This window comes from Convolutriloba macropyga, chromosome 15, assembly GCF_964194025.1.
Source record: "Convolutriloba macropyga chromosome 15, txConMacr16.3, whole genome shotgun sequence".
Classification (NCBI taxonomy): Eukaryota; Metazoa; Xenacoelomorpha; order Acoela; family Convolutidae; genus Convolutriloba; species Convolutriloba macropyga.
The window spans coordinates 4,332,172-4,358,556 of record NC_134482.1 but is presented as its reverse complement, the minus strand read 5'-3'; the positions used below and the strand labels follow the sequence as shown (position 1 = coordinate 4,358,556).

General features: G+C 36.0%; 1 protein-coding gene across 1 annotated transcript in view; it reads right to left on the bottom strand.

The window, feature by feature from the left end:
• Positions 1-26,385, bottom strand: part of LOC142354560 (uncharacterized) — a 63,727-nt gene that overhangs the window by 17,122 nt on the left and 20,220 nt on the right. The window contains exons 2-4 of the mRNA XM_075406882.1: positions 2,451-2,595; positions 1,302-1,429; positions 472-822 (exon numbers count right to left, since the gene is read on the bottom strand). Coding sequence (XP_075262997.1) covers positions 472-822; positions 1,302-1,429; positions 2,451-2,595 — 624 coding nt within the window. The remainder of the gene's footprint in view (positions 1-471; positions 823-1,301; positions 1,430-2,450; positions 2,596-26,385) is intronic.

Sequence of the window (26,385 nt, the reverse complement as noted above, 5' to 3'; positions counted from 1 at the left end):
TAACATTGAACTGAAAATTTCACGATAATGGGAGAAAAACCGAAAAATGTAATTTTATCAACCAATTTTCAAAGTACTTAGTCTGGAATTGATTGCTTAATCAAACCAATACGAGTAAAAATTCGTTTCAAGTGTTGCGTGATATAACTTGTTCTCTCGTGCAGTGTTTTTAACCAACTGAAGCCAATCGGAGGCGATATAAATGAAGTTGCTAAAAGCCAAATGAAAGTTGCGCCAAAATTGGCTTCATTTTTCCACTCTAAATCTTGTCAAAAAACAGGCCCAATTGACGTCATTTGTAGCGCTTTGCCCCCCCCCCCACCGATATCTTCATACTATAATATCGGCCGACCACAGTCTCTTTATAGGTCAACCCCTAGAATAAGGTTGAATCAACGATAAAAAATTCGCCATTTCTGGTCTCTTTTCTGTACTGAAAGTTAGTAGATGAAACTTGTAAATCCGACTCACCTGTGAAGATATATGTATTGGGCGATGATAGACTAGGCAACCCGAAGTCACTCACAGAGCCCACTTTGATCGAATAAACAGTTCCGAACTTGGCCATGTGTATAGTCGTGTCGGTTGAATTTATAGGGAAAACCATTGGAAAATTGAACAAACTACTGTTCTGAAAGACTTTTGATACCTGGCTAGAATCGTTAGCCGTCTGGATAAAGTTAAACGCTGAATTATCCTGAATTTGGACAATTTGGAAAAATTTGTATGCTCCTTCTATGGGGGGTACAGCTGAGATTGTGAACGATCGACCGTCTGAACCGACTAGAGCTGAGGCCTCGACTTTTGAAGGCTCCTTTGGAACTAAACACCAACAGAGTAGATACTGCAGGGAATTGAGAAAAAGTTATCTTGTAAGAATCGTATTAATTCCTACTAACATTGCCGAGACTCGAAATTATTCTTGTAAGAACTTGAAAGATCAACAACCAAACTAGACTCAGGAAGTGATCTTGCAAGGTTCAGTATACTTAGAAAAAAAATTAAATTTTCACAAGAAAACTATTCTAAAAGTGTAATAGGTACTTGGCCTCCTTGTTATATGAAATCTTCTCGTTTGAAACCGAGATCATGCAGACGGTTTCCTACTTAGAAAATCGATCGTAATCACAATTTCCTACGTTTTGAACTACGAAATTAGGGGAAAGTTCCTCCGTTTGACAACCGAACAAACCAACGACATCAGAGATAAAAGTGTAGATCTTTATTGACTGTGTCGAAGGAAAACTGAACACACGGACGCGTTCCCAAAATCAAAATCAAAACAAGACAGATACGCTTACTTGTGCCCTGAACCAAAAGGACAGGTTCCGATCTGACGAGGCCTTGTTGATCAGAATACGAAGACACATAGAACTTGTAGGTTGATCCAGGAGTAAGTTCAGTCTCAGTAAAGCCAATCAGATCCTTTCTAAAACAACCAATGAAAGAAATAAGCGCGGAAACCATCAATGTTTCATTTGATGCAGACCCAAATTCAATATCAATTCTTGAGTCAAACAATCATAGATTTCTAGATAAATATATGCTTCATTTAACAAGAAAAAACTATAAAAAATTAATTCTTATTGGAAATACAAACAAAGTTGATACTGGGGGTTGATACAGAAGCGAAACTGACACCGGAAGCAAACAGAAAATATCTGAAAAACAAGCTTTACCTTTTGAAGCATTTTAAATGTTGTTGATAAAAAAATGATCTAGTAGCATTGTTTTTATCCATTACCGGAAATGTTTCCTAAACAGTTTTCGTGTCAATTTGATTGTTTTATCTTAATTCAGTTCAAGTAAAAACAGGAAAGTCAGAAGCTTGTACCGATTATCAATAATTTGTTTACAGAATCTCATCTAATAAATGATTAATTGGACTATCTAAACATTATTCAATTAAATCAATTGAGCTCAAATGCGTTCCAGGTACTTTCTTGGTGAAGATAAATGCGTTTAAAGTCCTCAAACACTTCTTGAAAATCAATGAAGGTTTAACCTGAAAAAAAATAATTAAGAACTTGGAAATCCAGTAAAAAAAATTTTTTTTCTTAGTGAAATGTGTTCGCTGAGCAACCAAAAACACATTCGTTTAATGCGTTTCTATTCTAAGCATTTATGGTTATAGTGTTTGTTTGATATCTTTTAGCATCAAGGGAGAACGAATTACGCTAGTTAAATATTTGCCCATGAGATTTTCAACAATTTCAAAAATTTTTTTGGGACTATTTTGTGGTGGTGGGGGGGGGGGGGGGGATTTTGTTTGGACACGACAAAAAGCTGTCGTCTTGTTTGTTGCGTCGCCGTACCCGATTGTTCTGGGTGTGATCATAAATCAATTCGGGTCTGGACCTCAATTTGAGAGTTGTTGGAGCATAGGTGTACAAACATGCATACATATAGTAGGGAACAAATGATTGGATTAGAGTTAAAACATATCTGACACTGGATGTGATGTGTTGCTTCCATCCGGATGTTCCAGAGTGACATGGAACCCAATGACACTTCCAGTACGAGGGGCACTCCACTCAAGTTTCAACACATCTTCGTAAAACTCAACACAAACCAAATTTTCCACTGGCAGGGGTTCTGAAAAGCAATAAACACAAACATTTTTAAACAAAAACCAAATGATACACTGGCTGAGGTCCTCAACTCAAGATGGCTCTAATCAGGCCTCAAATTACACCCTAGTGATCGATGAACTGAAAAACTTGTAAGCATCTTGGAAGCAATCGTGATAAATGAATACAGGTACCAAGTTGATAGCAAGATTCTTGCAATTTTTTCGGTTCACTTGCAAGAACCTTTCAAGCTTTTTGATTCATCTTGCAAGATTATTTGCACGATCTAAAAGTTTGCAAGATGAATAGAAAAGCTAGCTAGTGTCTTGCAAGCTTTTCGATTCATATGCTGGAGAAAGGGGGCCACCAGAAATTGGATGCGAAATTTTGCTGCACTAAAGTTGTCTTAGCTTTTGCATGAGCCTTTTTAGCTTCCTAATCGACTGGAGCTGGTGCTTTATTGGACTCTATAAGGAGCGCACCTAACCTGGCCACCAAAGAAACGAACAACGACCATAAAAAGCTAAGACTGATGTTCTAAGGGGTCACAGAGTAGGGCTGACGTTATCGCTCTGCAAAACATAAAAACGAACATCTAAATGCATATGGAAGGTGAAAGAGCGCCGTGGGGTTTGCACAGAACACTAGAAAAAGGAGCGAGCAAAAAGCAAGCATGCAAAAATCAAGCGAGCGCAAAACGAGCGGAACAAAAATGGACGAGCAATAAAGCGATATAACGGCAAACAAGTGAGCGCAAGACGAGCGAAACAAAAACGAAAGAGCGTGAAAGGGAGCAAAGCAAAACCAATTTGCCCTTAAGACAATCCACATTTTTGTCAACATCGGAGGTATGGAAAGCTACTGGTGTACAAACATAACAGTCTATGGCAGAAGAACTTCAACAATTCATTAACATTTTTGTTCTGAAAATTTTTTCTATTTCCTTTGAATTAGATATTTTCTCCATGCCTTTACTTAGGCAGGGAAGCATGAACAGAAACAATTATAAATAACAACAGATTTTGAAAGCTTGCGTTTAAATTGGTGCTGTAATTTGCGCTTGTAGAAACAGAAATAAGAAAAATGTCTTCTGATAGAGTAGAATAGCACGCAAAATAAGAACAGCATTGATACATAAATTGTTTTTATAATTTAAGCAGTAGTATACCGTTTAATATCCTTCAAAAAAAGGAGGACTGTGATGTCTCACGACATCTTCGTCATGAGAAAACGCCTGTTCATGTTGTAAAAAGAGGTTATGCAATTCGTCATCACTACTTTTAAACAATAAACTTTTTGTTTTAAGATTTCAAAGGCAGTGATAAAAATACTAAACAATATGAAAGAAATGGGTCAACTGCTAGCAACCACTGTTCAACTTTTTCCTTATCTTAAGTACACAAACTTAGGACTTTTATGTAAACAAATCCACTGCGCTCTATCTCGTATATGCAATTGACATGTCAATCAGTGTTTGCTTAGTAAACATTGGACGTTGCTCAGTAAAGTTCTTATTCCTCCATTTCCGCTATCAAATTACCTGGCTGCAATCAATCTCTGTCAAAAATCATGTGTTGAATAAATAGCTGAACTGAACCCTAAAACTAAGAGCAACTGTTATTGTGAACTTTCACAACATTTCATGCACTTCTCCATTTAAAAACTGCCTAAAAGTCTAATATTCCTAAAAGTCCACAATTTGACCTCTAGGGGTCAATAAACCAGTCAATCATCCAAGATTCGGGGTCAAGTTGTTAACACTAATTATAGTCGTGGAGTGTCCTCCCATAGTTGCACCTACTCGCAAATTTTCATCGATAAACTCCCAGTAGAACACGAGCAAGGACCGCACACTCTTTAATCTACCTCCCGGATTGCCTCGAAAATGAAAGCTTTATAACTCGCGAATTAGTGGTCAAAATGTCTTCGGATAAAAATTTCTATTAAATATAGGGTGCCAACAACCTGCCTGCCTAGTTTCTTGACCTACGGATCAGCCGTTGCAAGTCGTTTTCAATTTGAATATTTATACAGGAGTTGTGAGTGCCGAAAACCGAAAACTCCGAGTTCGTCAAAAATGGACCAGGGTGGGTTTTTTTGTCACTAACTGTATGAGGTTATTATGTTAATACCATTTAAAAGTCATTCGGCAGCTCAAAAAAGCCACTTTCTCGTTTTCGGCTTTCGGATCATCATCCCTCAGCACCGGCGTGCGGTCGGAATCTGGGGTCCAAAATATCATCAATCGAAAGCCCTTAAAAAGTTGCACCAAACCTCCAAAAATCATAGGGCTACTAACAAAACCCAATGACCATTATAAAATTTACTTTCCGCTGCACGGCGTGCGCTAGTTCCGCGCACGTTGGTGTGGGCTCAAATCTGACATTGAAATCGGAGTCCTCGTACCCAAATTATTCCATCCCCCAAGTTTCAGTTCAATCCGACTTCAACTTTTCGAAAAAACACTTTTTCAAGTTAGGTCCTAACTACCTTCCTATTATAATTACCATTATTCTCAAAAAGCCCATTTTACAAACTAAAACCATCCCAAGATCATGAAAAATTCTTAATTCATATATGCATGACATTACAACTGATTAACCCAATTATTTCTGACTCAAACAGTCATATATCACAGTAAAATGCCTAAAAACCTAAAGACCTTCAAATCACACTATTTCCGGTGTTAATAACTGGAGGGTGGGCGGTCTGATTGGCATGAAAATTATACCCGCAATAGAAGACAATTGGGGGTTCCTACCATCATTGATTGTTTACAAACCAATAACTCTCTCCCATCCCAGGTGGGGTCGGACAAATTCTGTACCCAGGTTGTTTCAAAAAACTGATAAACTGCTTTTTTAAAATGCAAATATATTTCTCCCACAATTTTCTAAATCATTCCCATGCTCACCCAGTACCTTACTGCACAAGTACATGCTAGTACGACTGGTTTATGCCGTTATATTATTCATAAATTTTCAAATTTTTACCTAAAATATCAAGTACTTTCGAATATCACTTCTTTCGGTGCTAATAACTCAAGTAAAAAAACTGTAACTAGCCGCGCATCCCTACTATACATGGACAATCATTAGGGAACATCCCCACAATTTTTAGGAGTCCAATGATGAAAATAAATTAAAGCGTTGAGTGTATCAGGTTTTGGATGGCCATTATTCTGCAAATTCGCACTCGCACTTTTAGTTACTTCAAATTGAAATTCCAATTTCGTTCAAAAAATGTAGTTCACTCCAAATGTTCGCTCTCTGGTTTTCTTATAATTCATCTACCTAATTCATCGATCTTGATTTTTTATCAATCCTAACGCCTCTGACATACATTCTCCCCCGGAACCCCAAAACCACTAAAATAAAAGAAACAGATCTAAAAATAGATCTAACAAAACTACGCATTTCCCTACATCATTTTTTTGAAAAAAATCCTACGGCTATACTGCTTGATCAACTTGTCCTAATAAACCAAAATAGAACGCAAAACGAGCGGAACAAAAATGGACGAGCAATAAAGCGATATAACGGCAAACAAGTGAGCGCAAGACGAGCGAAACAAAAACGAAAGAGCGTGAAAGGGAGCAAAGCAAAACCAATTTGCCCTTAAGACAATCCACATTTTGTCAACATCGGAGGTATGGAAAGCTACTGGTGTACAAACATAACAGTCTATGGCAGAAGAACTTCAACAATTCATTAACATTTTTGTTCTGAAAATTTTTTCTATTTCCTTTGAATTAGAAATTTTCTCCATTCCTTTACTTAGGCAGGGAAGCATGAACAGAAACAATTACAAATAACAACAGATTGTGAAATTTTGCGTTTAAATTGGTGCTGTAATTTGCGCTTGTAGAAACAGAAATAAGAAAAATGTCTTCTGATAGAGTAGAATAGCACGCAAAATAAGAACAGCATTGATACATAAATTGTTTTTATAATTTAAGCAGTAGTATACCGTTTAATATCCTTCAAAAGGAGGACTGTGATGTCTCACGACATCTTCGTCATGAGAAAACGCCTCTTCATGTTGTAAAAAGAGGTTATGCAATTCGTCATCACTACTTTTAAACAATAAAATTTTTGTTTTAAGATTTCAAAGGCAGTGATAAAAATACTAAACAATATGAAAGAAATGGGTCAACTGCTAGCAACCACTGTTCAACTTTTTCCTTATCTTAAGTACACAAACTTAGGACTTTTATGTAAACAAATCCACTGCGCTCTATCTCGTATATGCAATTGACATGTCAATCAGTGTTTGCTTAGTAAACATTGGACGTTGCTCAGTAAAGTTCTTATTCCTCCATTTCCGCTATCAAATTACCTGGCTGCAATCAATCTCTGTCAAAAATCATGTGTTGAATAAATAGCTGAACTGAACCCTTAAACTAAGAGCAACTGTTATTGTGAACTTTCACAACATTTCAAGCACTTCTCCATTTAAAAACTGCCTAAAAGTCTAATATTCCTAAAAGTCCACAATTTGACCTCTAGGGGTCAATAAAGCGGTCAATCATCCAAGATTCGGGGTCAAGTTGTTAACACTAATTATAGTCATGGAGTGTCCTCCCATAGTTGCACCTACTCGCAAATTTTCATCGATAAACTCCCAGTAGAACACGAGCAAGGACCGCACACTCTTTTAATCTACCTCCCGGATGGCCTCGAAAATGCAAGCTTAATAACTCGCGAGTTAGTGGTCAAAAGGTCTTCGGATAAAAATTTCTATTAAATATGGGGTGCCAACAACCTGCCTGCCTAGTTTCTTGACCAACGGATCAGCCGTTGCAAGTCGTTTTCAATTTGAATATTTATAGAGGAGTTGTGAGTGCCGAAAACCGAAAACTCCGAGTTCGTCAAAATGGACCAGGTAGGGTTTTTTTGTCACTAACTGTATCAAGTTATTATGTTAATAACATTTAAAAGTCATTCGGCAGCTCAAAAAGGCCAATTTCCCGTTTTCGGCTTTCGGATCATCATCCCTCAGCACCGGCGTGCGGTCGGAATCTGGGGTCCAAAATATCATCAATCGAAAGCCCTTAAAATGTTGCACGAAACCTCCAAAAATCATAGGGCTACTAACAATACCCAATGACCATTACAAAACTTACTTTCCGCTGCAAGGCGTGCGCTAGTTCCGCGCACGTTGGTGTGGGCTCAAATCTGACATTGAAACCGGCGTCCTCGTACCCAAATTATTCCATCCCCCAAGTTTCAGTTCAATCCGACTTCAACTTTTCGAAAAAAACACTTTTTCAAGTTAGGTCCTAACTACTTTCCTATTATAATTACCATTATTCTCAAAAAGCCCATTTTACAAACTAAAACCTTCCCAAGATCATGCAAAATTCTTAATTCATATATGCATGACATTACAACTGATTAACCCAATTATTTCTGACTCAAACAGTCATATATCACAGTAAAATGCCTAAAAACCTAAAGACCTTCAAATCACACTATTTCCGGTGTTAATAACTGGAGGGTGGGCGGTCTGATTGGCATGAAAATTATACCCGCAATAGGAGACCATTGGGGGTTCCTACCATCATTGATTGTTTACAAACCAATAACTCTCTCCCATCCCAGGTGGGGTCGGACAAATTCTGTACCCAGGTTGTTTCAAAAAACTGATAAACTGCTTTTTTAAAATGCAAATATATTTCTCCCACAATTTTCTAAATCATTCCCATGCTCACCCAGTACCTTACTGCACGAGTACATGCTAGTACGACTAGTTTATGCCGTTATATTATTCATAAATTGTCAAATTTTTACCTAAAATATCAAATATTTTCGAATATCACTTCTTTCGGTGCTAATAACTCAAGTAAGAAAACTGTAACTAGCCGCGCATCCCTACTATACATGGACAATCATTAGGGAACAACCCAACAATTTTTAGGAGTCCAATGATGAAAATAAGTTAAAGCGTTGTGTGTATCAGGTTTTGGGTGCCCATTATTCTGCAAATTCGCACTCGCACTTTTAGTTACTTCAAATTGAAATTCCAATTTCGTTCAAAAAATGTAGTTCACTTCAAATGTTCGCTCTCTGGTTTTCTTATAATTCATCTACCTAATTCATCGATCTTGATTTTTTATCAATCCTAAGGCCTCTGACATACATTCTCCCGCGGAACCTCAAAACCACTAAAATAAAAGAAACAGATCTAAAAATAGATCTAACAAAACTACGCATTTCCCTACATCATTTTTTTGAAAAAAATCCTACGGCTATACTGCTTGATCAACTTGTCCTAATAAACCAAAATAGAACAATGTAGGCCAAACTTGGGTACAAAAAGGCTTAAATAACTTAGTTGTCAACGTCCTTCTCATCATACACTCGTGCACCTGTACATGAAATGCTTCTTCCTCTGATGCTTGAATGAATGACAACCTCTTCTTTCACTGTAGCTGCCATTTCCCCTGTAATTCTAAAATAACTGCAGTCTTGATGCCTCCAAACGACTCAACCTCTGTTTCCAGTTCAACGATTGGGTTTCCTGCAACACTTTTGCGATCTCCGGAAATCGCGATGCAATCCTTCTCTCCACTTTCTGCTCAATTTCCCGCTAGAGTCCTCCCTCCTAGGCTGTTGATCATCATGAACCCAACTGAAGCATGTGCAGAAACAATTATAAATAACAACAGCTGACGTTTGAATTGGTGCTGTATTTGCTCTTGTAGAAGCAGAAATAAGAAAAATGTCTACTGATAGAGTAGCATAGCACGCAAAATAAGAACAGCATTGATACATAAGTTGTTTTTATAGTTTTAGCAGTAGTATATCATTTAATATCCTTCAAAAGGAGGACTGTGATGTCTCACGACATCTTTCGTCATGAGAAAATGTCTGTTCATGTTGTAAAAAGAGGTCATGCACTTTGTCATCACTACTTTTAAACAATAAACTTTTTGTTTTAAGATTTCAAAGGCAGTGATAAAAATACTAAACAATATGAAAGAAATGGGTCAACTGCTAGCAACCACTGTTCAACTTTTTCCTTATCTTAAGTACACAAACTTAGGACTTTTATGTAAACAAATCCAATGCGCTCTATCTCGTATATGCAATTGACATGTCGATCAGTGTTTGCTTAGTAAACATTGGACGTTGCTCAGTAAAGTAATTATTCCTCCATTTCCGCTATCAAATTAACTGGCTGCATTCAATCTCTGTCAAAAATCATGTGTTGAATAAATAGCTGAACTGAACCCTAAAACTAAGAGCAACTGTTATTGTGAACTTTCACAACATTTCATGCACTTTTCCATTTAAAAACTGCCTAAAAGGCTAATATTCCTAAAAGTCCACAATTTGACCTCTAGGGGTCATTAAGGCGATCAATCATCCAAGATTCGGGGTCAAGTTGTTAAAACTAACTATAGTCATGGAGTGTCCTCCCATAGTTGCATCTACCCGCAAAACTTCATCGATAAACTCGCTAAACTCCCAGTAGAACACGAGCAAGGACCGCACACTCTTTTAATCTACCTCCCGGATGGCCTCGAAAATGCAAGCTTAATAGCTCGCGAAATAGTGGTGAAAATATCTTCGGTGAAAAAAAATAAAAATTTCTATTAAATAAAGGGTGCCAACAACCTACCTGCCTAGTTTCCTGACCAACGGATCAGCCGTTGCAAGTCATTTTCAATTTGAATATTTATAAAGGAGTTGTGAGTGCCGAAAACCGAAAACTCCGAGTTCGCCAAATGGACCAGGGTGGGTATTTTTTGTCACTAACTGTATCAGGTTATTATGTTAATACCATTTATAAGTGATTCGGCAGCTCAAAAAAGCCAATTTCTCGTTTTCGGGCTTCGGGTCATCATTCCTCAGCACCAGGGTGCGGTCGGAATCTGGGGTCCAAAATATCTTCAATCGAAAGCCCTTAAAAAGTTGCACTAAACCTCCAAAAATCATAGGGCTACTAACAATACCCAATGAGCATTACAAAATTTACTTTTCGCTGCACTGCGTGCGCTAGTTCCGCGCACGTTGGTGTGGGCTCAAATCTGACATTGAAACAGGAGTCCTGGTACCCAAATTAGTCCATCCCCCAAGTTTCAGTTCAATCCGACTTCAACTTTTCGAAAAAATACTTTTTCAAGTTAGGTGCTAACTACCTTCCTATGATAATTACCAATATTCTCAAAAAGCCCATTTTATAAACTAAAACCTTCCCAAGATCATGCAAAAATCTTAATTCATATGTGCATGACATTACAACTGATTAACCCAATTAATTCCGACTCAAACAGTCATATATATCACAGTAAAATGCATAAAACATTCAAATCACACTTTTTCCGGTGTTAATAACTTGAGGGTGGGTGGTCTGATTGGCCTGAAAATGATACACGCAATAGAAGACCATTGTGGGTTCCTACCATCATTGATTGTTTACAAACCAATAACTCCCTCCCATCCAAGGCGGGGTCGGGCAAATTCTGTACCCAGGTTATTTCAAAAAACTGATAAACTGCTTTTTTAAAATGCAAATAAATTTCTCCTACATTTTTCTAAATCATTCCCATGCTCACCCCATACCTTACTGCATAAGTGCATGCTAGTACGACTGGTTTATGCCGTTATATTATTCATAAATTCTCAAATTTTTACCTAAAATATCAAATACTTTCGAATAACACTTCTTTCGGTGCTAATAACTCAAGTACAAAAACTGTAACTAGCCGCGCATCCCTACTATACATGGACAATCAATAGGGAACATCCCCACAATTTTTCGGAGTCCAATGATGAAAATAAGTTAAAGCGTTGAGTGTATCAGGTTTTGGGTGCCCATTATTCTGCAAATTCGAAATCGCACTTCAATCCTAACGCCTCTGACACACATTCTCCCCGGAACCCCAAAACCACTAAAATAAAAGAAACGGATCTAAAAATAGATCTAACAAAACTACGCATTTCCCTACATCATTTTTTTGAAAAAAATCCTACGGCTATACTGCTTGATCAACTTGTTCTAATAAACCAAAATGAAACATTGTAGGCCAAACTTGGGTACAAAAAGGCTTAAATAACTTAGTTGTCAACGTCCTTCTCATCATACACTCGTGCACCTGTACATGAAATGCTTCTTCCTCTGATGCTTGAATGACTGTCCACCTCTTCTTCCACTGTAGCTGCCATTTCCCCTGTAATTCTGCCATAACTGCAGTTTTGATGCTTCCAAACGACTCCATCTCGGTTTCCGGTTTAACGATTGGTTCTCCTGCAACGCTTTTGCGATCTCCGGAAATCGCGATGCAATCCTTCTCTCCATTTTCTGCTCAATTTCCAGCTAGAGTCCTCCCTCCTAGGCTGTTGATCATCATGAACCCAACTGAAGCATGTGCAGAAACAATTATAAATAACAACAGGTTATGAAAGCTGACGTTTAATTTGGTGCTGTAATTTGCGCTTGTAGAAGCAGAAATAAGAAAAATTTCTACTGATAGAGTAGCGTAGCACGCAAAATAAGAACAGCATAGATACATAAATTTTTTTTATAATTTCAGCAGTATTATACCGTTTAATATCCTTCATAAGGAGGACTGTGATGTCTCACGACATCTTTTGTCATGAGAAAACGCCTGTTCATGTTGTAAAAAGAGGTTATGCACTTCGTCATCACTACTTTTAAACAATAAACTTTTTGTTTTAAGATTTCAAAGGCAGTGATAAAATACTAAACAATATGAAAGAAATGGGTCAACTGCTAGCAACCACTGTTCAACTTTTTCCTTATCTTAAGTACACAAACTTTGGACTTTTATGTAAACAAATCCACTGCGCTCTATCTCGTATATGCAATTGACATGTCAATCAGTGTTTGCTTAGTAAACATTGGACGTTGCTCAGTAAAGTTCTTATTCCTCCATTTCCGCTATCAAATTACCTGGCTGCAATCAATCTTTGTCAAAAATCATGTGTTGAATAAATAGCTGAACTGAACCCTAAAACTAAGACCAACTGTTATTGTAAATTTTCACAACATTTCATGCACTTCTCCCTTTAAAAACTGCCTATAAGTCTAATATTCCTAAAAGTCCACAATTTAACATCTGGGGATCAATAAGGCGGTCAATCATCCAAGATTCGGGGTCAAGTTGTTAAAACTAATTATAGTCATGGAATGTCCTCCCATAGTTGCACCTACCCGCAAAACTTCAGCGATAAACTCCCAGTAGAACACGAGCAAGGACCGCACACTCTTTAATCTACCTCCCGGATTGCCTCGAAAATGAAAGCTTTATAACTCGCGAATTAGTGGTCAAAATGTCTTCGGATAAAAATTTCTATTAAATATAGGGTGCCAACAACCTGCCTGCCTAGTTTCTTGACCTACGGATCAGACGTTGCAAGTCGTTTTCAATTTGAATATTTATAAAGGAGTTGTGAGTGCCGAAAACCGAAAACTCCTAGTTCGTGAAAATGGACCAGGGTGGGTTTTTTTTGTCACTAACTGTATCAGGTTATTATGTTAATACCGTTAAAAAGCCATTCGGCAGCTCAAAAAGGCCAATTTCTCGTTTTAGGCTTTCGGGTCATCATCCCTCAGCACCGGCGTGCGGTCGGAATCTGGGGTCCAAAATATCATCAATCAAAAGCCCTTAAAAAGTTGCACTAGACTTCCAAAAATCATAGGGCTACTAAAAATACCCAATGAGCATTACAAAATTTACTTTCCGCTGCACGGCGTGCGCTAGTTCCGCGCACGTTTGTGTGGGCTCAAATCTGACATTGAAACCGGAGTCTCGTACCCAAATTAGTCCATCCCCCAAGTTTCAGCTCAATCCGACTTCAACTTTTCGAAGAAATACTTTTTCTAGTTAGGTGCTAACTACCCTCCTATGATAATTATCAATGTTCTCAAAAAGCCCATTTTACAAACCAAAACCTTCCCAAGATCATGCAAAATTCTTAATTCATATGTGCATGATATTACAACTGATTAACCCAAATAATTCCGACTCAAACAGTCATATATCCTTTAAATCACACTATTTCCGGTGTTAAAAACTGGAGGGTGGGTGGTCTGATTGGCCTGAAAATTATACCCGCAATAGAAGACCATTGGGGGTTCCTACCATCCTTGATTGTTTACAAACCAATAACTCCCTCTCATCCCAGGCGGGGTCTGACAAATTTTCTACCCAGGTTACATCGAAAAACTGATAAACTGCTTTTTTTGTTTTTTCAAAATGCAAATAAATTTCTCGCGCTACTTTCTAAATCATTCCGATGATGACCCAAGTTTATGCTAGTGCAACTGGTTTATATGGTCATTTAAGACGTGTTCTGAGCTTACCTTTATTAAGACACTCCTTGAACAGTGATATGGCTGTCTCAAGAATAATATCTACTCTTAAGGCTTACCTGACTAACTAAAGCTCTAGATCTCTAGTCTGTTACTCTTCTATCTGAGCTTCAGTAGACAGTGCTTGGGCCCCAATGCTAAAGTCTAACGTATATCTCAATACAAAACAAGAGCGGAGTAGAGAGAGAGAAATATACTTTATTATTATATCAGGTAGGTAACTGGTACTGACTAAACAGCCTTCTCTTCTGAGAAGAGGGAAAACAGATAGACATCTAAAGTAAAGGTATTATTCCCATTTTAACCAATCAGGGAAGAGTATTTTCAGTCTTTATTTATTTAAATAATAAAGTCTTTCAAATAGTCTTTGCTGGAAGTCATACTTGACTCCATCTTTCCGGGGTTTAAAGTTTTTTGAAAGTCTTCTCAATAATATAATAAGTCAATTTCTCTTTAGTCTCTCTGGAGTATTTTCTTTCTTTTTGAATGTGTTGCTTTGTAGCGGTTTGTCAGCAAGTCGATTCCTAGACATAGGTTGCCCAGAGAGCAAGGAGTGAACATCAACAACCACAAAAGTATCTATTCCATTACCACGTCCAGTGGGTAAAGATCTTTTTGGTTAGGCCCGGTGTTGATGTCTGGAGGCGATACTGATGTCCAGCGACTTACCTGACTTACCTGAATTGGTTTGATTTGTTTTTGTTAGCTGTTAAATTTTCAGTAATTTTTCCCTATTATAACCTATGTTAGGTATTGTTAGTGTTCTGTTATACTTAGTATCCCTTCCGGTTGGAAACAAAAATGGAATTTATATGTTAAGTGTTAAGCATATTATGTTATTTGTTATATGGAATCCGATGGAGAAACCGAGGGTAGTTGGGTAGTTTGTCAACGAAAAGTTTGTTGACAACAAAGAGAAGTGTTTAGTGACAAGTGATTGTTTGGCCATGTTGAATCAAATTAAATTTTGTTATTGAAGATGAACATGTATTAGTATTCAAAGTTCTCCTCGAAATCACGAGTTATTCTGATGCAATCAATTCTCACGAATTGTTTTTTCATACTGCTACGTTTTGTGTATTTGTTAGTTGTTACTGGTAAAGCATTTTTCGTATCTGTAAATTTGTTAATTTGCCGCCTTTCCCTGTTCTATATATATTTTGTAAAGGTTGTACAGATCTCGCTTATGGGTTTGTAATGGGTATGCCCAAAAATGTCCAATTGCCTTATTTCAATCAACTATTATTTCATCAATCGGTAAATTAAGTTAAAATCTCTGTCCGCGCGCTTTTTGTTTAAGAGTTTCAGTGGGAACTACGCATATTCAACCTTCCAAATAATCCAAATATCACTTTTTCGGAAGTCTTGATGTGTTTTATGTTAGTTGCTACCAAGCAATGTCTATCTTGTTAGCTGTTACTAAACTTAAGTAGAGTGTCATGTATATCTGGTCACGTGTTTACATGAATATTTGGTTAAATGAATTTGTTCCATTTTCGCAAGCATTGCTTCATATTTGCATGTTATTTTAACATGTGAAATTTTCGAATTCGAAATTGATTTGTTCTATCTATTGTTGCAGTTTGTTAAAAATTTGGTATGTTCTAATCAGAGATTAGTTGACAATGTTAATTTCAAACATACTCTTATTACTAATATCTTGTAAACAGTAAATTTTACTTAATATAAATAATGTTAATGTCTATTAAAATGTCATGTTACGGTTCATGTTCTAATCTAGTAGTATAATAATGTAATACACGTTATGTGCAAACTTAACATGTCTGTTTATGACTCATTGTATGTTATTCGTAAATACTGTTTTATCTTTACACTGTTGAGTGTTCATTTTTCCCGTGTTTGTTCCTATGTAATCTGTCTAAATACAAATATCAGTTAATTTTTGGAATTTTCCTTATTTACAAAATTGCATATTACTAACTATGGAAAGTCTTTGCATAGATACATGTACAGGTCATATGTCTAGAAATAAGGTGAGGGGTTGTAGGAAAATAAATAATAATAAAAAAAATTTAGAAGTTGTTCCAAAATTTGTTAGACATTAATTGTTCCGTGATAATTTTTTGATAACTATAATTAGTTATTCAGACATTAATGATACTGGTACAAATTGTACATTAGAATCAGAATACGTTTACAAAAACATGAAGAGTTTTACAAAGGTTTGTTCAACTATTGAAAATATATCGAGGGTTAGATTCTATAACCAATTTGTTACAATAAAGAAATGTAACATCTAAGGTTGAGGAGGACATTGAAAGGAGGACATATATGCAGAGATGGTTTCATGGTTATTTATCAAATTTGTTATACAACTAGAGATTGTTACTTGTTATTGCAGAATCATTGTTACAATTTCTCTGTCTGTTTTGGATAGTTTGTTCGTTCCTTATAATGTTTATATTCCTTGACGAAGTGTTCGTCTATCGACAGGAAATGAGCAAGTAAGTCTATTATTTCACTTATCGGTATATCCGTAATGGATGCGTTAACCGTATTCCGTATCTCTTTCTCGATTTCTGTTGTTTTTCTTTCATTGTTGAATTGGATTCTGTTAATAAATGCTCTGTTTGTTACACTTCCCTCGAGGTGGTATGTGTGATACTCCTCGCATGGTTCTAACGCTTCGAGCGGTACCATGAGAGGCCGTTCCGGTGCGTCTTTTGGTTGGAGAATATAGTAGTTTTTTATCGGATCGAAGTTTTGTAGGGTCCCATGGGTTTAATCCCATTTAAGCCTGTATCCATAATTGAGAAAATATGGGGATGTTAGTTGGCCATTGATATGTATATAACTTTTTGTAGTGTTATGGTTTTTGTCCCGTAAAAATGTGTAGTAAATTAACTTATGAACAAGTTTAGTTTCGTGTACTCTGTAGTTGTTGTTCTGTACATCCTTTGGTGTCGGGTGCAAGAAGTTAAAACTTAGTTGGAAAATTTGGTGTTCGAATACACTGTACGCTGACAAATCTTGAGAAGCTTTTGCTACGAGTAAACCGAAGGTACACGTTACGGGCACCTTAAATTCGTAATCGTAGTCATACAAAAATCTTTCAGTTAGGCTTTAAAATTTTTTTAGTATTGGATATCTTGTCTGGTGAAACTTATCTCGCCCCATGTTTTTGGTACTGCGTTTGACAGTGTTCGTGTTTTCAGGTTGGAGAGGCGGAAAGTACTCAGAAACTCTATCTTTCAGGTTGTGCAATGGTGACATGATAAAGTTATGTTCGCGAGAGTCAAAAGGCATATTTGCCCAATTTCTGTATGATAACAGAGGATTGTAGGTACTACTGTGAGGGCTATTTAGTGTTCTAGGGTCCTTGTCTTGGAACCATACAGTTTCCATGACTGTTGCCGTAGGCGTTTGTTCATTTGTAGATTGGTGAAAGAAAGACTTTCTGTTATTGCTGCGAGGTGTTACTGCATAAGGAAAGCGGAGATCATTTGATCTGTTATTTGCTGTTCGAGAAAATAATCGTTGTTGGGTATTTTCCCTTATGTAATCATCAGGTGGAGGCGGTCGTACGGGTGGAGGATAATTAGGAAGTAGAGGTGATACATATGATTCGGTCGGTGAACGAATTTGGTTAATATTAACAGGTCTGTTTTTATGGTAACTATGTATGTTAGTGCTTGTTCCCTGTTCGTTAGTACTATGTGATCTATTATTATTAAACGATTGTAAAGTTTCTCTATCGTCAATTTGTTTTGACTGGTTAAATTTGTTCTTAATTTTACGTGCTATCTCTTGTGGAGTTTGTTTGTTCTGCTCCGTTGTGCTATCCAGTTCCACTCTCATAGTTGTTACTGTTTCGTTTGTAGTACCCATTTGATCGTCTGTTTGTGTACTACAGTCGGAGGCGTTATCCCTGATGGTACCAGGACTGGATCGTCCTGATGCTGAGCTCAGTTCTCCTTCCTCAACTTCATAGCTGAAAGGTGAATCTGCTTTGTATGGTGATTCATAGTCCATACTGGAAGCCATTTGCTAAAACTCCAAAATAGTTACTCTTTATTAAAACATAGAGTATTACGGTATTTGTTACTGTTAGAAAAGTTTTTTGTTACCGCTTGATTGTTACAGTTGATACATGGACTGTTTTAGTTTTGATTGTTACTCACTCACTTGTTAGTGGTTATATTGTTACAAGTTATTATGTTCTTGTCGTTTTGACAAGAAGTATTCATGCAGTTTGTTATATGTACATGTATAGTTATTGCAAAATATTTACTTTCATGCTGCATGTAGTAGAGTAGGATGTACTATTAATGCAAAACGTATTAACTATAAAAAAGTGTTTTACAAATCGTTACATCAATATGTAGTTAATTTTTAGGAAGTTCTACGAAGCGGATTGAATATAAATTATGATAAAATGATGGGGGTGGGGTTGAAAAGAGATTGAGTAAAAACAAGGTTAGAGTGGTTGGGGGGGGTTACTATCCGGTGGGGAGGGGGGTGGTTGTAATGGTGAGGGGGGTTTGAAAATGGATTGAGTGAAAATAAAATTAGAGTAAGGGGGTATTGATAATTTTGTTAGTTGTTCCCTAATACGAATCGGATTCTAGACTTCGTATGTATCAGCCGAATGAGTGTCAAAGTATGTGACTTCATTCATATGTGGCTGATCATCATTTTTTAGTATATCTAAGCTGTGGCTGCGGTTATGCATTTTGTTAGCCGTTAGTTTTAATTAGTCAAAATCGATAGGTGGATGATTCTGTCTATCGAGAAGTTTTGAAGTAGGTATTAGATGTTGTTTATTGGCTGTTATTGATGAAGGTTGCGGAATTTCATATGGTGTTGACTGGTGTATAGGTATAGGTATGGGTGTTTCGTATGGGTGATTATTAAACGGTATAGTTTGTTGTTCTATTATTGGGGCACTTGGGGTAGGTGCTGTATGATTGTTATTATTAGATGTCACATTGTTCCCTAGGCATTGGTATGCCGGAGGTGGAGTGATAAGTTGTGGTTGTAGCGTTTGTATTTTGCTTTCTTTTATTGTTTCCAATGGTTCTATTTTAAACGGTTCTATTCGAAACGATTCTGGTTTGTATTTCCTTTCTGGTAATGGTGGTTTTTGTTTCTTTGTTGTTGAATCTAGTGTTCGTAGTTGTAATCCTTTTTCTGTTCTACGAATTGTGGTATTATAATGTTTATAATTTGCATCGACATAAATTTCTGTGGGTATGTCATTGTCATTATGAGTTTTTGTTATTTTTGCTGAATGTCTGCGGAAGTTACGTTCATGTTTTCGTTGTTTATTGTTCAAGTTCCCATAATGTGAACTATTGTCATCGCTATTGTTATCAAGGTCTTCTTCTTGTATTTGAGCTACAAGTTGTGATAGTGTTTGAGAAAATATTCCAAATATTCCTGTTAGTAGTATCTTTGTTATGCTTGCTTGTTTGCCAATAGCTTTGTGTATTGCGAAAGCGTTGTAGAACTTTATAACAAGGTTTGTAATGAATAGTATCACGCTTATGATTGCATATATGATCGCCATTTTTTCTAAGATGTACCATGGCCAACCAAAGATTGATAATATTTGGTCTTTTAGCCATGCACCGTCAAAAATTTCTTTCCAATTGACACTGGGTTGGTCTATTTGGAAGTTATATCCATTAATGTTGAGGTCTCGTAACCATTTTAGTGATTGTTCATAGTTTTTATATGTTTGTAATGAGCCTAATTGTTCAAGTTCTAAGAGTTTTTGTGCGTTTGCTGATCGTGCTTCTAGCAACGGTTTTTCACGATCTCTCATGTATTCGCGAAGTAAATCTCTTTTCCTTTCCTGAATTAGTTGATCTCTGCTGTATATTCCACTTTCTATTAAACTAGCTTTAGTAAACATGTTATCAAGTACTATTTCTTCAGGTGATATTGTGTTTAATATTGTTTCAACTTTTACTGGATATGGTGTTACTCGGTATCTTGCTGTTCCTTCAGTGTCTATTGAGATTAATTGATCAAAGTTACTATGTGAGCATGGTACTTTCTTTGCCATAAGTTTTTTTTGGCTTGTTATTTGGTGTACGTATTGTACTCTATTCTTGTATAAGATTGGTATTTTGTCGTAACATTCACGTGTTTGTGGTACATATAAAGGTGATGATTTCTTTGCACATTTGTACATTTTCATTACGTTGACTCCTTCTTGTTTTACAAATATTGATCTGTCTCCGTTAAGGATGTATCATAGTAGAGGTTTGTTCTTTTGTACTTTTGTTAGTGTTAATTGTCGAATATTTCGAGTTTGTTCGCATATTTGTGGATAAAATTCTATTGCTTGTAGACTGATTTGTGAATATATGTTACTCATGTATAAGTCCTATTTCATATTTAGATGTGTGTTTTCGTTAACAAAACCATAGTAATATTGTTTGTTATCTTCATCTTCATAACGTGTTGTTTCTGATATTATTTTTTTTGGTTTAATTTTTTAAAATTTTTAGTCCTCGAATTTATCTTTCTTTCTTGTTACTTTTTGTCCTGTATGCATATCGAAACCATATTCATAGATTATATAAGTATCCTCGTATTCTGTTTTGTGTAATGGTTGTGGTGATCCACATTCACGTTCTACTAGTGGGTATACTTCGAATCTTGTTGCGATTTTATCTGTTTTATTTAGTTTTACTTAGTGTTATATCTGGTTTTTGTACTGCTGTCCAATCTGCATTTTTTTTTCAACCCAGTATCTGTCCTGGTATTTTACCATGTATGCATCAAATCTGATTAGTTCAAACAATTGACAATGTGTTTGTGGTTCCCAAACTATTGTTGCTTTTGTGAAAGGTGCCGGTAGACACTCTCCCTTGCGGAGGTCGCATGGTAGTTTTGTTCCCATATATGATATTTCTTCTGTATCAAGATTTAGTATTAATGAAACTTCTTGTATTTCTAAAGTCCAATCTAGTATATCTATTCTGTTTTGTTTTCGTGGTCCTTTCATGCAGTTTGATTGTGCGTTTTTAATTTCAAAAGGTATCCACATTGGGTTTGTATAGTCAAAAAGTATTCGTCCGTACGGTGGTACCATAGGAGCATCATAGTCAAATTGTATTCTGCCTTGTAGGTCTTCAAGTTTTTTCTGAAGTGGTGGATTAGCGGTGTAATTGATTGAGATGTTATGGTTTGTATCTTGTGTTTTTAAGGAAGTTAATTTCAGCAAGTTCGTTACGAACTTCATCTGCGGCTAATATTTTTGTTCTTCGTGCGTCTGAGACATAATAACTGGGTCGGTTTGCTCAAATGTAATCAGTGTGTTGTGAACACCATTCTACGCGTTCCTTGATTGTTCCTGCAACTGCGTATGCTTTTATTTCTACTGCTTGCGCTTTCTTCTGTTTACAGTTGTACTTCTGTTTTTGTCATGTCTAAGTCAAGTGGTTTAAATTTACATGTGCTTATTTTGTTTAATTCGTTGTACTTTACATTTGTTATTTCTTCTGCATCACAGTCGTAGTGCTCGATAAAGATGTCTTGTGGTCCGGTTGCTGAAGCCTTTTTATTTTGCCCTGTTAATGCGACATAGTCTACTTTTGTTTGACGTTTTTGTCTTTTATTGTTCAATTTAAATTTTTCTAATATGCTATGTTAAGTGTTCTCTATAGAAGTTCCAGTTTCTTGTCCATTTATTGATAGCTATTTCCCACATTGCTTCGTAGTCTGACCTGTTTTTAAAATCTTCGATTTCTTTTATGTTCGTATCATGAGTAAAGTATTGTTTTGAGTATTTAAAATTTGTATTATTGTTAAACACATGATCCATAAGTTTGCTGAATTTGTTTTGTTCTTCTGTGTTTGATGTGTTTGTCCTTGTTTTATTTTCATTTTGAAAATTGTTAATGTGTTTTTCCATTCTTTCGTTGATACGATTCTTGATTTGTTGTCTGACTTTGTTTTGTAATCTATGTTCTAATTGTATCTTTGTTTCTATTTTCATATGAATATATAATGTTATTAGTTGTAATATTAATATTATTGCTTTTAGTTGAAGCGACACCTATACGAAAGACCTGTGTGGGGATTGTAGAAAGTTGCAAAACCTAGTGTTTGTTTAGTATATCTATCAAACTTATAGATAAACTCAATGCAGATGAATGGTGCTGGTGTCGTAGTTGTTACGATAGAAGGTGTTGTTGCATGAAATGCATGGTTAAATATAGTGTCGTATTTAATTGTTGTGTTAAATTTTAGTTCCAGAGATGATGTTGCTAGGACGTTAAGTGCTTTGCTGCGTTGTCGTGTTGTTATTTTTAATGTTTTTATTAATCTATTTCTCGACCAATTTGTAGGTGTATCTCCAAGATTAGTAGGTCCGTATAACGGTGGTGGTGGGTTCCAAGTTTTGTGGTCTAATGCAAAAAGATAAAAGTGTTCATTAATCCTACTGCGAGTAGGGGGCTTAGGGTTTAGTACTGGTGTTGATCTTGTTCTACCCGGGTGGCTTGATGGTAATCGTATTTCTGGTATAAATGAAGATGGTGATAATGCTGTGTTTCTTAGTGGTTGTAAGGAATTTGATAGTTCTACTCGTGGTACGCTTATTGATGTGTTAGATGATGAAAATTGGTTTGATCTTTGTGGTGTTGTACTAGTACTTGCTGATTGTGGTGATGTTGCTGACCAAAGTGAGCTATGTGGTGATTGTATTGGTTGTTCACGAAAATGTTCTTGGACAAAATTGAAGTCTTGTCTTTGTTGAAATGTAGGTGGTAAGAAAGGATTTGCTCTTAGTTCAGATGATGTTGGTGTTGGGATAGTGTTAACACTGGAGTGATCACTGGGTGAACTAATATTAAAATTGTTTAATGGTGGTTTTCCTGTTCTACTTGGTGGTTCTGACTGTCCTGCTTCTATAGGTCTGATTATGTTAGAGTCTATGTCTGTGGAACCGTATAAAACTAGTGTCGAGTCTTGTGTGGCAAATGAAAGTGAGGATCTATGCCGTGCTCTTAGGAGATCTCTTCTCTCCGGGCGGTCTCGCCGTACCGTATATGGGTTTTCGTTTGCAGGGGTTTCGTCAATTTTTGGTGAGGTTGGAATATTAGTAAGATCTGTTACTTCGTTGTGGTGTGGTCTTTCAGGGTTATTGTTACTGCTTTTGTTATTTGGTGACGCAATGTTTGCGAATTATCTTTTATGCTCCTGAACCAGGTCCTTGTGGTGGTACTTGGATGAATGGTGGTGCTATAATTATCAGTGGTGTCAATTCTTGTTCTGGTTGATGTGTTTGTGCTCCTAAGTTTGATATCAAAATTTCGTTGTTTTCAAGTCTTAGGTTTAATTGAAAAATTACAACGTTTCCGTGTAGTGGTGATTCTTCAGGAAATTCAATTTGTAGCTAGATTTTTTGGGAATGTAATGTATAGTAAATGGATTCTTCTATATCTGGGTTAGGATCAATTTTTATGGGTTTACAAAATATTCTATTAATCCCAAACACATACGTAGAAAGAAATAAATAATGATTGCGATTTTAATGAATTTAAATATTTCAAGTTCTACAATATCAATATTAGTTTTGCATATATGAAAAATATCAGAGTGAATTTCATTCATTGAGCTATTGCACTGATGGGCTTGCATATACAACTCTACGATTTCTAATTACTTCGTTTATTGTTACTATAGCTAAATATGTATAACTACTATGCACGGTACAAGAAATATAGTACGAAAGAGTGTTATTTTAGATAATATTAAATAAGTTGCTACTAGTGCGTTTGAAAAATCAATTGTTGAAACTTGTTGAAAATCAGTTTCTGAAACTTGTTAACTGTGGTGATAAACTGTTTGCTTTGTGTGGTGGTTTCCAAGTTGCTTTTAGTATGATGGAATGTGGTTTAAAGCTCCACTGTAAAGTGACAGTTATTTGCTGTAGCAACTGACACTTAGCGGTGTCGCACTATCAATATTATTTTTTAAGATTTATTGATAAACAACAATAACGATGATTGGTATCATTTTAATTGTTATTCTTTTAATTTATCATCTTCTAGTTCAATAGCTTCTTTTTTGCAGACTACTAGAAAAACTGTGTTTAGTTTGTTTATATCAACACACCTGTTTGTTTGTATTTCTTGTTTTAGTGTTTCGAATTCTGCGATGGTTTCGTTATAAAGTGTTATATATTTTAGTAGTTCAAAGTGTTTTTCTCCCCAAAAAGGTTTTACTTCTTGTCCGGTTTCAGTTTTGCCTTCAATAATAAATAAACAATCTGTGGTTGATACGCTGACACTGTCGTTATCAAAGTGTATATGACTACCAAAAGGAAAATTGTGTTGAACAAAATTATCTCCTTGGACTTGTATTTTTATGAAAAGTTGGTTTTTGTTTAATGATTTCATAAACTCTGATACAGTTAGCATTGGTGGTTTATCATCACAGTGATGACTATAGTGGTGAATTAACCTTTCAGAAAAGAAGTTAAAGTAATTCAGTTTACCTGGTACTGTTGAATTGTTTTGTGACGAAATGTTGTTGATAAGATTGTGTTTCGGAAGAGAAAATGAAATCAGTTATCAATTTCACTAGTTGTTTCACTGTTTTGGAAATTTTAAAAACTTTTCAAGTTTACAAATGAATTGTTGCAAATGAAATTACTATATTTGAGAATCGTATTTGGGGGATGATTCTGATATGAAACTTACAAGAGGAATGGAGATGAAAAAGAAATTTTGTTGAGAATTACAAAAGATGTTGAAATGAGAATTCTGAACAAAGATTTGAAATTAGACTGAATTTTGTGAGTTTTATTTTGTTTTTCAGCTTAGCTGAAATTTTCACAAAATTTTTCAAATTATTTAGTGGTTGTGACTTGTACGAGACAAAATTGGAGTTGTTTTTTTTACTCTCCTGTTTGTTGCTCTCTACAATGTTTCTGACATTTACACATCTTCCGTTTTTCGTTTTTTGGTTTTTAAGTTGTCAATTTTAATAATTTCTGGGTCTAATTAGATTGTTAGGTTACCAGTTTCTGAATCAAAGTTTCCTCTGACATTTCTTTAACTTTTGTTCTCGAGATTCCTTTTTTGTCTTTGTAATTGGTGTATTGGTATGTAATTAGTGTATCTGATGGTTGGTTGACGTACTTCCATCATGGTATGTATGTTAACTAGTCTGATGTTGGTGCCTATACCACTGTTATCTTTTGTTTTGGAGTAGGTTTTTGATCAATAGTATGGCTAATGACACCAACTTATACCAAGTAAATTGGTGCAAAATTCTAGTAAACAAGTTATGTGATGTTACTTATAATTGGATAGGTTGTTGCAATTTTTGCAACTGTTAAATGTTTATTGGTTGTTTGGTACGAATGTTATTGTTGAAAAGGTTTTGACGTAATTGAAATGTGTATTTGAACTACTAATGATCTTGGTGAGATCTGTCATGTTAATCACCATCTCGTCCGTGCTGTTTTGTTTTAAGTTGTTAATTGGAATGACATTTACTTGTTACTAATTGCGTCTGCAAAGAGACAGTAAGTCTCTGTAAACTGTTTTAACATCCTTTTATCTCCTTGTGGATGTTGTCAATTTGTTAGTTCCTTCCCGTTAATGGGGTCCTTGTTGGGTTCTAGTTATTGTTAGTGTTACTAATGAGATGTACTAATGATGTCTGGTAACGTCCGTTTCTTTACTAATGATGTCTATGACATTTGTTAGATAACGTCCGTATTTTACTAATGAGATGTATGACGTCCCTTTTTGTTAATGAAGTGTATTAGTATGACGTATACTGTTCTCATACACCCATCATCTGTGTATGATAATATAATAGTCAACTGTTCAAAATGTCGAAGGTTAAATGACCGAAGGACGTTAAGTGCTTTGCTGCGTTGTCGTGTTGTTATATTTAATGTTTTTATTAATCTATTTCTCGACCAATTTGTAGGTGTATCTCCAAGATTAGTAGGTCCGTATAACGGTGGTGGTGGGTTCCAAGTTTTGTGGTCTAATGCAAAAAGATAAGTGTGTTCATTAATCCTACTGCGAGTAGGGGGCTTAGGGTTTAGTACTGGTGTTGATCTTGTTCTACCCGGGTGGCTTGATGGTAATCGTATTTCTGGTATAAATGAAGATGGTGATAATGCTGTGTTTCTTAGTGGTTGTAAGGAATTTGATAGTTCTACTCGTGGTACGCTTATTGATGTGTTAGATGATGAAAATTGGTTTGATCTTTGTGGTGTTGTACTAGTACTTGCTGATTGTGGTGATGTTGCTGACCAAAGTGAGCTATGTGGTGATTGTATTGGTTGTTCACGAAAATGTTCTTGGACAAAATTGAAGTCTTGTCTTTGTTGAAATGTAGGTGGTAAGAAAGGATTTGCTCTTAGTTCAGATGATGTTGGTGTTGGGATAGTGTTAACACTGGAGTGATCACTGGGTGAACTAATATTAAAATTGTTTAATGGTGGTGTTCCTGTTCTACTTGGTGGTTC